The sequence below is a fragment of the Cebus imitator genome, unplaced genomic scaffold (genome assembly GCF_001604975.1).
Source record: "Cebus imitator isolate Cc_AM_T3 unplaced genomic scaffold, Cebus_imitator-1.0 Scaffold278, whole genome shotgun sequence".
NCBI lineage: Eukaryota > Metazoa > Chordata > Mammalia > Primates > Cebidae > Cebus > Cebus imitator.
This window is the reverse complement of record NW_016107593.1, coordinates 445,972-460,902: the sequence shown is the minus strand read 5'-3', so window position 1 is coordinate 460,902 and position 14,931 is coordinate 445,972. Positions and strand designations below refer to the sequence as shown.

Sequence of the window (14,931 nt, the reverse complement as noted above, 5' to 3'; positions counted from 1 at the left end):
TTCAGAAAGATTTCAAGGCATTGAATGACAGTGCTGGCATTATACTCTCACCATTTTAACATATTTATGTTAATAAATTTTCTTCAGTTTTCTTAAAATGAAAGCAGTAGTAGACTTGATATTGAATGCTGTCTTTTTTTATCAGTAATATACACCCACAGTTAAATGAAATGAGTGTAATGTTTAAAAGCATGGAGTCAGGAACTAGCTTGCCTTGGTTTGAAACTTAGCTTTCCTATTACCTGTATGTAACCTTCAGATAGTTAATCACTCTGGGCTTCCACTTTCTTTCCTGCCAATTGGGCATTGTCATGCTACCTACTTTATGGGATTACTTTGAAGATCAAATGAGTCAATATATGCCAATTGTTTATAACAGTGCCTAGCACTAGTAAGTGCTATTTCAGTTTTGCTAATAATAAAATACATGTTTCTAATGACAGCTTGAATTATGTTTAATAATTATGTAACAAAATTTGTATTTAAATTTGTAATTAAATAGTTTTAATTGTGATCAATATGTTATAACAACTTAATCCAGAAGGCACATATATATTTTTAATTTTTAGATAGTATGGTTGTAGGAAATAAAACAAATTTTAAAACTTTAAACATGTCATTTTTATGGAGAATTAGGATGACTATGAAAGAACTCAAAGCATAAAATATATTCTATTAGAATAAAATTATATGAAGGGGAAAAATAAAAATGTGAGTTCAAGGAGGAACAGAATGATGTAAATGTTCTGACTGTTAAAGGTTGTATATATTTTGAAATGGATAATTTAATGGTGGGTTTCAAGTTATGGTATTTATAACATACTGTATATGTTTATAAGGATGATGTAACCATTTTTAAAATGTCAATATTTCACACACACTGGGAATTGTACTTTTCATCAATGTAATTTACTTTTCATCAGTGTAATCCTATGAAAAATTTTAATGTCAACTTAAAAATGTGCAAGGGGGAATATAGTTTTATAACATTTTTAAGGAAGACTACCATTCCAACAAATAGTGTGATCGTCCATTTATAAAATTCTTATATTTTTCTCTATGCAGGGTTCACACATAAACATTTAGCCATAAATGGTTAGATTGAGAACATCTTAGTTTCCTCTTATCCTTTGTTTCCCTTTCTGCAATATCATTTACCCAATTCAACCTGTTCCAGAAATAAGAAAAATTCATAAGTTTTAAATTGCACATTATGGAGTAGTGTGACGAAATCTTACACCGTCCTGCTCTGTCCCACATAGGATGTGAAATCATCCCTTTACCAGCATATTTAGGCTGTATAGGCCACCCACCCATTAGTCACTTAGTAGCCCTCTTGATTATGAGATCAAAAACATGGTGTATACATAGAGTTTGGTACTCTCCATGGGTTTAGGCATTTATTTAGAGTCATGGAACATAACTCCATGGATAAAGGGGGAGGGCCAGGCGCGATGGCTCACGCCTGTAATCCCAGCACTTTGGAAGGCCGAGGCGGGTGGATCACGAGGTCAAGAGATCGAGACCATCCTGGTCAACATGGTGAAACCCCATCTCTACTAAAAATACAAAACGTTAGCTGGGCATGGTGGCGCGTTCCTGTAATCCCAGCTACTCAGGAGGCTGAGGCAGAAGAATTGCCTGAACCCAGGAGGTGGAGGTTGCAGTAAGCCGAGATTGCGCCATTGCACTCCAGCCTGGGTAACAAGAGCGAAACTCCGTCTCAAAAAAAAAAAAGGGGGGGGGGACTACTCTCCTTTCTGGTAGTTTGTATGGTCTTAAATCTTTATTTGTGTTTATGATGGCTTTACACACATAAGAAAGCCTTTCCAACATTTACTGGAGTGCACTTTTACATTGACAAGGTGCAAGAAGGGGACTTGGCTTGTGAAGCACACTTTTAAGGTGTGTAATTTTCCAACTATAGTCCATGCAAGCAGTTGATTTACCTTGCTGAATTGGAGTAATTATCCTTCATTTGTTTTGGGAATAAAGTCTTGACCATAGATTCAAAATTGACAAATGGGTAGAAAGACCACACATTGTTATTATTATCTGTATCAACAAATCCTATACAATAATGTGAATAATTATGAGGTTTTTTAGTTTTCTATTTCAGCAGAGGAAATGTCAAGGAATACAGATCCAAAATTTAATTTCATTTGGGCTTCCTTCACATACATTTTTATCTGACCAATATATCTGTTTTCATGGTCCAAAATCTTTTACTTAATTAAAAATCATTTAGCAAACATTAAAACCTAATGAACTTGTGAAATGATATACATTGAAATAGAGTTTATGCCTTTGCAAAATATGTATGTTATATGCTGCCATTTTATCCGGAGGCCACCTTTACGTAGTGACTCATCTCTGATTTCTTCAGCTTTTCTTTTTTCTAACTATAACTGCTGGATCTCATTTTGCAGGTATCTGCTCTTAGTACGTAGTCCATTGGGAAGATTTCATTCAAAGTAAAGCATTCGTTACTAATATAAGTATGTTCTAATTCTAGGAGTATTTATTTTTTAATTCACAAAAATTCCTTAATAATTTACAGAAATGACTCTAATGGAGAAATAGAAAACATCAAGGAAGCTTAACTGCTGGGAAATGCTTGTGTGTGTTTGACTATTCTCAGAAACTCAGATCAACTTTATAGGGAAGTATCCATTCTGATTATACTTAAAATGAAAACGATTATAAGAAGTTATTTTAAAAATCATGTTGAGCCACAGGTTTTTTCCCCAACAGAATATGCTGGTACATATTTCTACTGATGAGCAGGAATCTTGAACTAAATCACAAGTCGAACCAAAAAGCTGTTAAAATAAATAAGTGCAAATAATACTTACTCTTTCATTGGTGAACATACAAAGCCACAAGGGTGGTTATAACCACGGATATAATTTGAAGATGGAGGATATTCTGGAAAATCCACACTTTTAGCTAAGAGATAAAAAAAATTAAAATGAAACCTGTTTCCCAAAGATGAAAAACTATTTCCAGTAGCATATTTAAAAAACTAGATAATATAGCATTTAAGTTAGTTATCAGCATTAACATTAGTTTTATACATGTGAATGTGTATTTGCACATATGAAGGTGCACACAAGCCAAAATTGAAAAAACACCAGTATGAGCACTGTTGTCCTTTTAAACTTTTTCCTGCTAGTATTTCTAAAGATGCTGTCAACTTCTGTATACAATAAAAATGGTTAAAAGTATCATTTAACTATTTTCTTAGATTTGAAGGAAAAGGTAGCTCAAATCTCAGGGAATAGTTATTGCTGATAACTAACTTAAAATATCACTGGGTTTGAGTGAAAACTGAAAACTAGCTTTGTGTGAAAACTATTCTCCTAGGGTCGTGGGTTCATAGATTTTTGTGTTAATCATGGTTTTTTTTTTTTTTAATAAAATATTTGAAGTGGTTAGGTGGTCTGTTAATAAAGATAGTTTAAAACACTCCCTCTGCCATTCCCTGTAGCTAACTTCAAATCATAACTAAAAATCAGTAGAGTTCATTTTAGAATTATGCAACCTAGTATCTGTATTGTATATGAATGCAGAGGGGGTAGTTTATGATTTAATTTATGATAATATATATGCTGTTTCTAAAATATTTCTAAAAATATATTTGTTTATTCTGTGCAACTGAATCCTGCTCTTGTCAGAGAAGATGGATTTTCTGATATGATTTTACATAAGGAAATCAATACAATGTGAAACACTAACTTAGGAGACTAGAGTAGTTGAATGAATTTTCCATTTTTATGATTTATTTATTATCTCAACAGAGCCTATAATAGTACTGCCAGAAGTGATGTTATTATAAAAGATTTTTTCTCTGTTTGAAATATGGAAATTATACTTGTCTTCTTTTAAAAAATCTGTTGTAGTCTACAAGCAGGTATGGGTCTTTTATGAAGCATATGGTGTGGTAGTTAGCACTTATTTTGGAAAATCAGAAAGATCTGAGTTTTAATTCTGGTTTAGCTGCTTACTAGCTATGTAACTTAATTTCTTAACCGCTTAATTTCCATGAACTTCAGTTTCCTCTCTAGTGACATAATGCAAGCAAAATATTTAGCTTAAAGCAACATGTAGAGTAGAATTAAAAAAAGAAAGAAACCTTAAGAAAACCATGAGTATTGATCAAAAATTCATTCAACGGAAACTTCTTACAGAAAATTCAGTAGTGATTTGTGCACCACGTGATTGATTACCTCTAAATGTCGATTTTAACCTCTACTTCTTTTTTAGCTTCCCTCTGATCACTAATAATTATATAGTAATGGTCTGCTTCAAAATGTGGAAAATAACAGATCTACCCTCTGTTCAGGCAGACTATTTTATGTTGCAGGCAGTGAATACATTATATGTACCCTCATTTCAAAAACAAGACAATTAGACATATATGAACATTGTGAACATCAGCCCTTAGTGGTATGCTGTAGAAAGAGCTAACTGGGTTTGAATGAGTGCTGCAACTCAATCTGGACTCTGAAACTTAAGAGTATGAAAGATACCTCGGAGGAAGTGAAATCTTGTTGAGAAATAATAATTAATAAAACTTAATTGTCCCTGTTCCCAAGTACTTTACAATAGGGGAAACTATTCAGATAGGAATGGTGAAATTAATTCAAATCATAGAGAAAAAAGGGCTCTATGCCACTGTGCTACCAAAATTCCTTCACCATGAGTTATTTTAAATTATCTGAGTCTGTAGATCCTTATGGTATGAAATGGTATGTTTGATCAAATAATGCAAATTAGAAAATGATTACATATTTGCATTTTACAGAGTGACACATTTGGGAATGGGAATAGGGATATATCAAAACCTGCAGTTTCTAAAAGAAATATAAGCACATTTATATGAAGAGCCATCTAGTGGAAATTTCTTTTACAGTTTTATCAGCTACTGGGTATGCCCATTCTAAGCAATTCAAATATAAAATTATATCTAACAGTTAATTTTGTTACTTAGGATTTAAAAAATGTATACCTTGATGTTTTAGGCTACAAGTATCTGTCTATACCCTGTGCTACAGGATGTATGCTGGGGAAGTCTAAGAGATGTTGTAAACATTGATTGTTACATAAATGGGACCTTCAGAGTGTCCCCAGACATGTCTATATGATATGTGTACTTGTTGATCCCACTGAGTACATTTTAAAAGTCAGTAATTATAAATATGATTTCTTTCAAACTCTGAATAAAGGGAAAACATTTATTTTCTTTTTATTTCTGGAAAACACTTATTAATGGCTCATAGTAATTCCAAGATATGGGCAAAATGTTTCAACTTACAACTGATAATGTTCATATTTCCTTCGTAGCACTTGATGTACACTAAGTCGATAAAGTCTCGAGGAGAAATGGAGCCCATAGCAAAACTTTGTGTAATGGTATGACATATGAAAGTGTCCTGCAACAATTCAAACCATAAAGTTTACAACAATTATTTAGTATCTATTATGTTTCATTTCCCTCCCAAATTTTATTGCATATGATTGGCCTCTATTTGGAAAAAGCAGGACTTTGAAATTTTAAGACCTTATCAGCAAATCAGCTTGGATTTTGAATGTTAAAGGAGCGTTAAATCAATGAGTATAGAAAATTCAAGAAGCAATCTTGAGATCATCTACTCTTTCCATTTTTAGATGGAGAAATTGAAGCCTAACAAATTAAATCACATGCACAACTAGAGATAAGTACAGAAATAGAACCCAGGCTTCCTGATTCCCCATACAGTACTACTTCTGCTACTCCACATAGGCTAAGTAATGTATTTTAAAAAATACATAGATTTAGCACCCTGTGGGGTAAGGTCTAAAATTAAAGCCCAGTATCATATGCTGGTAAAACCAGCATAGGGTGAAACCAGGAGGGTCCTGAATGGCCTAACTGCACATTCCTTTCCTTCTTCATTCCTGCAGATAAAATACCCTAGCCAAACAATCCTGCTTCTCAACAGGACCAGCACAGTTATTATTTTTTATTTCTGTTTAGTGGTTTCATCTCCCTGATGGCCCATGGAATTCAAACAAGTCAATCACATTCTCCTGCAAGAACTGGGGCTCACCCTATCCTGTTGATGCAAAGGCTGCCTCCCACAGCCCGTAGGTATTCATTCTGTTCCCATGTTGCCGTGTGTGGCATAGTTTGTCCTCCCTCCCTGGTCTGTGATTAATGATTAATAAACTTCAGTATACCTCACTTCTCCAGTAATGAGTATTATGTATTTGGCCATCCCTATAACCCTAGAGTGGGACTCTCTCTCTCACCAGTAGGTTGAAGAGGAGGCAGTTAAAATACATCCTTGACCAGGCATAGTGGCACATGCCTGTAATTCCAGCTACTTGGGAGGCTCAGGTAGGAGGATCGCTTGAACCCAGGAGTTTGAGGCTACAGTGAGCTTTGATCACACCACTGCACTCTAGCCTGGGCAATAGAGTAAGACCCTATCTCTAAAAAAATGATTATTATTTTAAAAATAATTAACTAAATAAAACATAGTCCTGGAGATGAATACTATAAATATTAACAGAAGGGTAAAATAATTCCTCTTGCAGTATAATGCTATTCAGAGATACATGGTATACTGGAAAGGGCACAAAATTTGGAATTAGGAGACTGGGTACAAGTCCTGGTTCTACCACATACTAGCTGCATTATCCTTGAGTAAGTCACATAATCTCTGAGTTTGTTTTCACGTTTTTGGATGTCACATCTAGTATTCTATTATAACGTATGATTTGCAACAATAGAAATATCTGAAGCACTAATCAAACTGTATGATTAGTATCACACAAAGATAAATGAAATAGTTTAATTTCGGGATTTTCATTTGTGATGTCCATTGGTTCTCAAACTGAATGTTCAAATCCCAAGGTCATGGACATGTGTTTTTTGTGTAGAACTTACTCTCTACAAAATAAAACTGATTGATAAGATGAAGATCAAGAACTTTCTACAAGATGAAACAGATTCACCTTCATGGGCTTTTTTGCAGCTCTTCTCTCCCAGATTTTAAGATCAGTTTAATAAAAGTAGGTAAAACTACAGAATTCTAAGTAAATGATAAAATGATGGCAGATATGTGGCTTATTTATTTATTTTTGTTTGCTTTGATAAATGAATGCAGATTGCAGAATTAAAGAACCTAAGGCCTAGTGATCTGAAATTTTACAAATACAATTATTTGTGAAAATCATAAAAATTTCCTTTATTCAATCATTCACATTTCTTATCTCTTTTAAATAAAGTTTTTATTAGCCAGAAATCTAGGACTCATTTTTAAAAACAGCTTGAGTATAATATACATACCATAAATTCACCTATTTTAAGTATACAGTTCAATGAGTTTCCTAAAGGAAATGTATTTGTGCAATTACAACACAATCCAGTTTTAGAAAACTTACCTGATTCCTCTCTCCCTGTATCAGACAGCCCTATTGACTCTATCTCTATATCTTTGGGTTCCCTGACTTACCTCCATCTCTACATCTATCATCCTAGCACAAGTCACCAAGATGTCTCATTTAGCTTACTCTCATAGCCTCCTAACTATTCTTGGTGATTTCATTCTTACCCCTTACAATCCATGCTCTTTCAGCAGCTGTCTCTCAAAAGTGTAAATCAAATCAGTCACTTCCCTGCTTAAAACACTCCAATGGCTTCCCACTGAATGTAGAGCAAAACTTCTCCCCCTGACCTTTAAGACTCTTGCAGAATTTGATCCAAGCCTAACCTCTCACCTCGTAACCACTCTTCTTGCTTTTTATGGTCAAACCCCATAGACCTTGTTTACCTCTTGATTGAACACTGCCAAACTCTCCACCACAAGGCCTTTGCATTTGCTTTCCCCTATGTCTGTTACTCTCTCCCAGATCTTTGCATGTCTATCTCCCTAATCTCCATTTTGTTACCAAGGTTTCTAATGTCTCTTACTCAGAGAGGCCTTTCCCAATTCTCTAGCTATCAATTAGCTTCTCCTGGTTATTACCATTGTTATTAATAGTAATAAGGATATTACTATTATCCTTCATAATACTCATACCAATCCTAGCCTTCATTATATGGTAAGTTTTAAAAAATTGTTTATTTATTATGTCTCTTCTGATGAGAATATAAGTTTTGTGAAAGCAGGGACAATTTCTTCTTCTTCCCTTATATGTCCCTAGTGCCTGAAACAGCATGTTGTTCACAACAGTTGCTCAAAAAGTATTAGTGAAGTGAATTAATTAGTCAAAAGAACATACACATCAGTTTGGGAGAGGTTGGAACAAAGTCAGGATTCCCCCACAAACAGATTTCCTGAGAGGGAGAAAACACAAATAATAACAGAAATGGGGAATGAATTTTAATACATTACAGGAGGAGAGAAGAATCATCCCCCATCCCTCCAGGTGGTTATTTTTATAATGGCTTTAATAAATAAATGCGATATCTACAGTGTGCTGGACCAAAGTTTAGAATCACTTATCCCATTTCTTCATCCTTGTTGCTACTTCTAATATGGTTTGGATTTGTGTCCCTGCCCAAATACCATGTTTAATTGAAGGATTGGCCTGGTGGGAGGTGACTGAATCATAGGGCAGACTTCCAAATCACTGTTCTCGTGATAATGAGTTCTCATGAGATCTGATGGTTTAAAAGTATGTGGCACTTCCACCTTAGCTCCCTCTCTCTCCTTTTCTGCCAAAGAAACAAGAGAGTTACCTGTTATCTCATGCCAAGGTGTTCCCCTTCACCTTCTGCCATGATTGTAAATTTCCTGAGGCCTTCTAGTCATGCTTCCTGTGACGCCTATAGAACTTTGAGTCAATTAAACTTCTTTTCTTCATAAATTATTCAGTCTCAGGTAGTTATCTATAGCAGTGTGAAAACAGACTAATACAACCTCTTTTTACCGTGTATCATTATTCCTGTCATTTCATTCATTTTTTCTGCACCTGAGCTTTCATTCTGCCCTTACCTCATACTGATCCTTTCTTCTGTCTCTCCCTAAACCATACTTGTCTCTCACATTTTCTCTTCTCTCAACTGTATCTTTAACTTTCTACTCCAGTTACCTTTGTGTTTTTTCTTTTATTTTCCCTCTTTATATCTGTTTAACTGAGATAACATATTTGAAAGAGTTCCTAAACTTCAACCTTCTATATAATGTTATTTCCTTACTTTATCCTTACTGCTGTGGTTTGGCTCTGTGTCCCCACCCAAATCTCACCTTGAATTGTAATCTCCACCTGTCAAAGGAGGGACCACGTGGAGGCAATTGGATCATGGGGGCAGTTTCCCCCATGCTGTTCTCCTGCTGCCCGGTGAAGAAGGTGCCTGCTTCTCCTTTGCCTTCTGCCATGATTATAAGTTTCCTGAGGCCTCCCCAGCAATGCAGAACTGTGAGTCAATTAAACCTCTTTCCTTTATAAATTACCCAGTCTTGGGTATTTCCTCAGAGCAGTGTGAGAACGGTCTCATACACTTACTCTTAAACATTACATGCTGCTTTTCTTTAAGTCCTTATGGTATGTGTCTGCATTGCTCCTGTTCTTGTGATGTGAGTTCTCATGAGATCTGATGGTTTAAAAGTGTGTGGCATCTCCCCCGTGCTTCCTCTCTCTCCTGCTTTGCCATGGTAAAATGTGCTTGCTTCCCCTTCTGCCATGATTGTAAGTTTCCTAATACCTAATGTAACATAACTAAAATAGGTCTATAGACTTCCCATCAAGGGGGCATACTTAACCTTTGTTTTCCATGGAACGGAGGTGAATCCCTGAGTTCTGTTCCCTTATAACAAATGGCACACATTGCAAGAGAGCTTACCAGATTCAAAATGTAATACACATTTACAAGCAGAATAAAGCTAATTAGAATTAAACCCTTGGAAAATAAAGAGGGAACTTTTAAGGCTTTTATAAAGACTTCAAGTCAATTTGAAACTATAAAATACTTTGTCTACATAACATAGTTTTAATAAACTCAACTCACTAAGGTATAAACTAAAAACATATTAATGTACTAAAAGTCTAGTATTAAAACAACAAATTACCGAATCAATCCTGTGTACCATATCATACACTTGCAATGATTTATCCCATGTAACTCTGCCTCCAGTTTGGTAGAGGAAATCAGATAGTTTAGCTGCTGATTCTGGAATTATCCCTTCAACACGATATCTACAGTTAACAAAATAAAGAAAATTCAAAACTTAAAGTTTAGTCTAAGCTGAAAATACAATACTGTCAAAGCATAAAGGTAGGCTAATTTAGCAAACAGCAATGAAGGAAACTCGAAGGTACTATCGGCAATTTAATATGTTAATACTCGATTGGAAGTAGCGAGGTTTACTTAAATATGCATTGCAATAAATATACATTATTTCAAAATTAATTTTTCTACAAGTAGGCTATTAGTAATTAAGTTTTTGGGGAGTAAAAAATTATAATGGGATTTCTGACTGCACGGTAGGTTGGCGCCCCTAACTCTCACATTGTTTAAGGGTCAACTGTAATGTTTTATTGAAAACAACCACACTCATTCATTTATATGTTATCTCTGGGTGCTCTTGTGCTATAATGGCAGAGTTGAGTAGTTACAAGAGACCATGTGGGTTGCAAAGCCTAAAGAATTTACTCTCTGACTTTCTACTGAAAAACCTTGCCAACCCCTGGTTTAGGGTGTCCACTCAGTGGCTAATCTTTTATTTTCTAGTCACTTTGTAAAGGTAAGAAAAGTATGAATTACAGTTATATTACGTGGCTATAAGGCAGAAATTATTTTTTTGTTGGTGAACAATTGGAAGGCTAATAGCTGCATGAAACTAATAGCAACAAAGAAACAAAGAGGACCAGCCAGAAGCTTAACAGAGAGAAGCAGGGAAACATACAGCTAAAGTGACCCACTAAGAGCTCACTCATCCTTGGGGTCTGTAAGGCTGTGCTTACTCGTAGGCTCTGCTTACTCAGTAGTAATCAGGGCAAGATGTGGTGCAGACTTGAAAGTATTCCCCAGCCACATTCAGATTGATTAGCAAAGAGCTGTTACCTTACTGACTCGGGGATATAAATATAGTACAACCTGTGGTGCATCACTGACTGCACAATAAGCTATTCTACCCACTTTAAAATGAAATATAATCATGACTGGGTCTGTAAGACTGTATATGCTGAAGGCTGTATCCTCTGAGGAGTGACTGGAGACAAAATTTCCAAGCTACCAGTCCCTGGCTAAAACTTCTAAACTACCAGTCCCAGAGCAAAACCACAAAACTCCCTGAATTATGAAAGCAGTCTCCAATCCACATACATATTTGACAGTAGAGGATAAAAATTACCACAAAATGGCTTATATTGACCAAGGAGTGATCCATAAAAAGCCAGGCTAAAAGATAACCCCAGGTAAAAAATCAGAGCAGAGATATCAGAGGCTACAGACTGTGGGTGAAATAGACTTCACAGAATTAGTCCAGCTAAATAACCAAACAGATAAACAAATGACAAAACAAATAACCACAAACCCAGGAAGGGTGGATGGAGTCAGTATACAGCGTTACTACAATATTTTACCTAAAATATTGTTTTCAACAAAAAACTGAGCCATGCAGAGAAACATGCAAAGTGTGACCTATAATTAGGAAAAACAGCAGGCAGTAGAAACTACATTTTAGAGGCCTTATCATACAAAGATGTTGGAATTATTGTGTAAAAAATTCAAAGCAATGATTATAAATATGTTCGAAGAACTAAGGAAAGCAGGGGGAAAAAAAAGAAATGAAGAAAATAAACAGTGCCTCAGAGAAATGTGCTATACCATTAAATACATCAACAAATACATTTTGAGAGTACCAGAAGGAAAGAACAGACACTGCGCTCCAGCCTGGATAAGGGAGTGACACCCATCTCTAAAAACAGGAAAGGATAGAGAAAAAGAAAAACAATATGTAAAGAAATACAGAAATAAAATAATGACTAAAATTTCTACAAATTTGAAAAAAAATACTACATTCAAGAAATTCATTGAATTCTAAGTAGTATACGTGGAAAAATAATCCACATCCAGACATATCATAATCAAAATTCTGAAAATGAAAATAAAGTCTTGAAAGCAGTGAAAAAAAATACATATAAGGAAATCATAAAACGACTGACAGCTAGCATGCCATTAGAAACAATGGAGGCCAGAAGGAAGTAAATGACATTTAAAGAGCTGAAGAAAAAAAAGCTACCAAAAAAGAATTCTATATCCAGCTAAGTTATCTTTCAAAAATAAAGGTGAAGCAAAGACATTCTGAGACAAAGAAAAACTGAGAGAATTTATTGGTAGTAGTCCTGCCTTACAAAAAATACTAAAGGGAAGTTCTTCAGGTGAAAGGAAGAGACACAAAATAGTAATTCAAATCCTTACAAATAAAGAGTTACAATAAGTATGTAGCTAATAATAAAGGACGGTATAATTACATATTTCTTTCCCTTTCTTCTATTAACTGATTAAAGACAATTTCATAAAATAATATAACATTTTATTGGGCTTATAACATGTATACATACAACTGACGATAAACACAATGGAGGGGGATGGAAATAAAGCTATATGGGAATAAAATAATAATAGAAGATAATAACTCAAATCCACAGAAACAAATGAAGAGAACCAGAAACGGCAAATAAGAAAGAAAGAATATATTTCTACAGCTATGGTTCTATATAGATATATTTGTATAGATGTATATGTGTATTTAGATGGGTAAGATAGAAATATCTTTAAGTATGTTTGTATTCTATTAACTTCTTTAAATAAAACAATAATTATAACAATATGGTATTTGATTTGTAACATATATAGACATAATATGTACAACAAAAAACAACACAAAATGTTGGGGAAGGGACCAGAACTATGTAGAAGTAAAGCTTCTATATCTTGCTGGAATTTAGTTTGTATACATTTGCAGTAGATTCTGATGAGTTAAAATATATATTGTAGCCCCTGTGGTTATTACTAAGAAAATAACCCCCCAAAAAGTTCAAAAAATTATTAAAGGAATTAAAGATGATACACTTGACAAAGCCTACTTAATACAAAAGAAGGTAGTAAAAGAACAGAGGAACAAAATAGTCATGAGACATACAGAAAACAAACACATTTTTAAAATACAGGAAAAACTGGCAGACATAAATACAACCATATAACAATAACATTAGATGCAACTGAATTAAGCCAATCAGAAGGTAGAGATTGTCGACAGTAATTTTTTTTATCTCAAATAAGTTCCAACTATATGTTTGCTGTCTATAAAAGATTCTCTTTAAATACAAAGATACATATAGGTGAATGTAAAAGGTTTGAAAAAGATACACAATGCAAATGGAACCATAGTGAACTGAGGTGGCTTTACTAGTATCAGATAAAATAGACTTTAAGATAAAAACTACTAGTAGAGATAAATAAGAATATATTATAGGGGCCGGGCGCGGTGGCTCAAGCCTGTAATCCCAGCACTTTGGGAGGCCGAGGTGGGTGGATCACGAGGTCAAGAGATCGAGACCATCCTGGTCAACATGGTGAAACCCCGTCTCTACTAAAACTACAAAAAATTAGCTGGGCATGGTGGCGCGTGCCTGTAATCCCAGCTACTCAGGAGGCTGAGGCAGGAGAATTGCCTGAACCTAGGAGGCAGAGGTTGCGGTGAGCCGAGATCGCGCCATGGCACTCCAGCCTGGGTAACGAGTGAAACTCTGTCTCTAAAAAAAATAAAAATAAAAAAAAGAATATATTATAATGATAAAAGGGTTAATCTGTTAGGAAGATGTAATAATTATAAATATATATTAATCTAATGATAGAGCCCCAAATACATAAAGAGAAAATGGACATATCTGAAGGGAGAAATAGATCATTTCACAATAATAATTTAAAATCTCAATAGGTCATTTTCAATAATGAAACAATCAGAAGAAAATCAGCAAGAATATTGAACACTTAAACAACACTAGATCTAAGAGACACCTATAGAACACTCCTAAAAATAGCAGAATACACATTCTTCTCAAGCGCATGTGGTACATTCTCCAAGATAGACCATCTATGAGGCAATGAAACAAGTCTCAAATTCAAGGAATGAAATTTTACAAAGTATTTTTTTTCCATCACAATGGAATTAAATGTTAACAACAGAAATTTTTGAAATTCACCTATATGTGGAAATTAAACAAAACATTGTTAAATAACCAATAAGTCAAAGAAGAAAAATAAAGCCAAAGGAAAATTAGATAATAATTTGAGATAAATAAAAATGAAAACCCAACATGCCAAAACTTATGGGATGCTGCAAAAGCAGTGCTTAGAGGAAAATGTATAGTTGTAAATGTCTATATTTTTAAAAAAGAAGTTCTGAAATCAATAACCTAGCCTTTAATTTTAGAAAACTAGAAAAGGAAGAGCAATCTAAAACAAAGATAGTAGAAGGCAGGAAATAATAAGGATTACGGCAGAAGGTAATGAATTGAGAATAGAAAAACAAGAAGATAAACAAAACCGCAAGTTGTATCTTTGAAAAGATCAACAGAATTGATCAATGTTTAGCAAGATGGACTAAGCAAAAAAGAAGACTCAACTAAAATCAAGACTGAAAGTGAGGACTACTGAACCTATAGAAATAAAAAGCGTTGCAAAAGAAGAATGATATGTCAGTAAATTAGATAATCTAGATGAAATGGACAACGTCCTAGAAAAACACAAATTACTGAAACTGATTTAAGAAGAAATAGAACATCTTAATGTATCTATAACAAGACAGAAATTGAATTAGTAATTCAAATAATCCCCACAAAAAGAGCCCATGCTCAGACGGCTTCACTGGTAAATCTGACCAAATATTTAAAGAAAAATCCAGAAAATAAAAGCGGAGGAAACATTTCCCA

The 14,931-nt window shown here is 34.4% G+C and overlaps 1 protein-coding gene across 2 annotated transcripts in view; it reads right to left on the bottom strand.

Moving 5' to 3' along the window:
- The window catches only part of STARD6 (StAR related lipid transfer domain containing 6), a 32,377-nt gene that overhangs the window by 2,434 nt on the left and 15,012 nt on the right, over positions 1 to 14,931 (bottom strand). The window contains exons 4-6 of one of the 2 annotated variants that reach the window (XM_017501112.1): positions 10,062 to 10,188; positions 5,318 to 5,435; positions 2,856 to 2,949 (exon numbers count right to left, since the gene is read on the bottom strand). In XM_017501112.1, the coding sequence (XP_017356601.1) occupies positions 2,856 to 2,949; positions 5,318 to 5,435; positions 10,062 to 10,188 (339 nt within the window). Of the gene's footprint in view, positions 1 to 2,855; positions 2,950 to 3,400; positions 10,189 to 14,931 lie in introns of those variants that run through there. The other variant, XR_005195841.1, reaches the window with a different exon arrangement.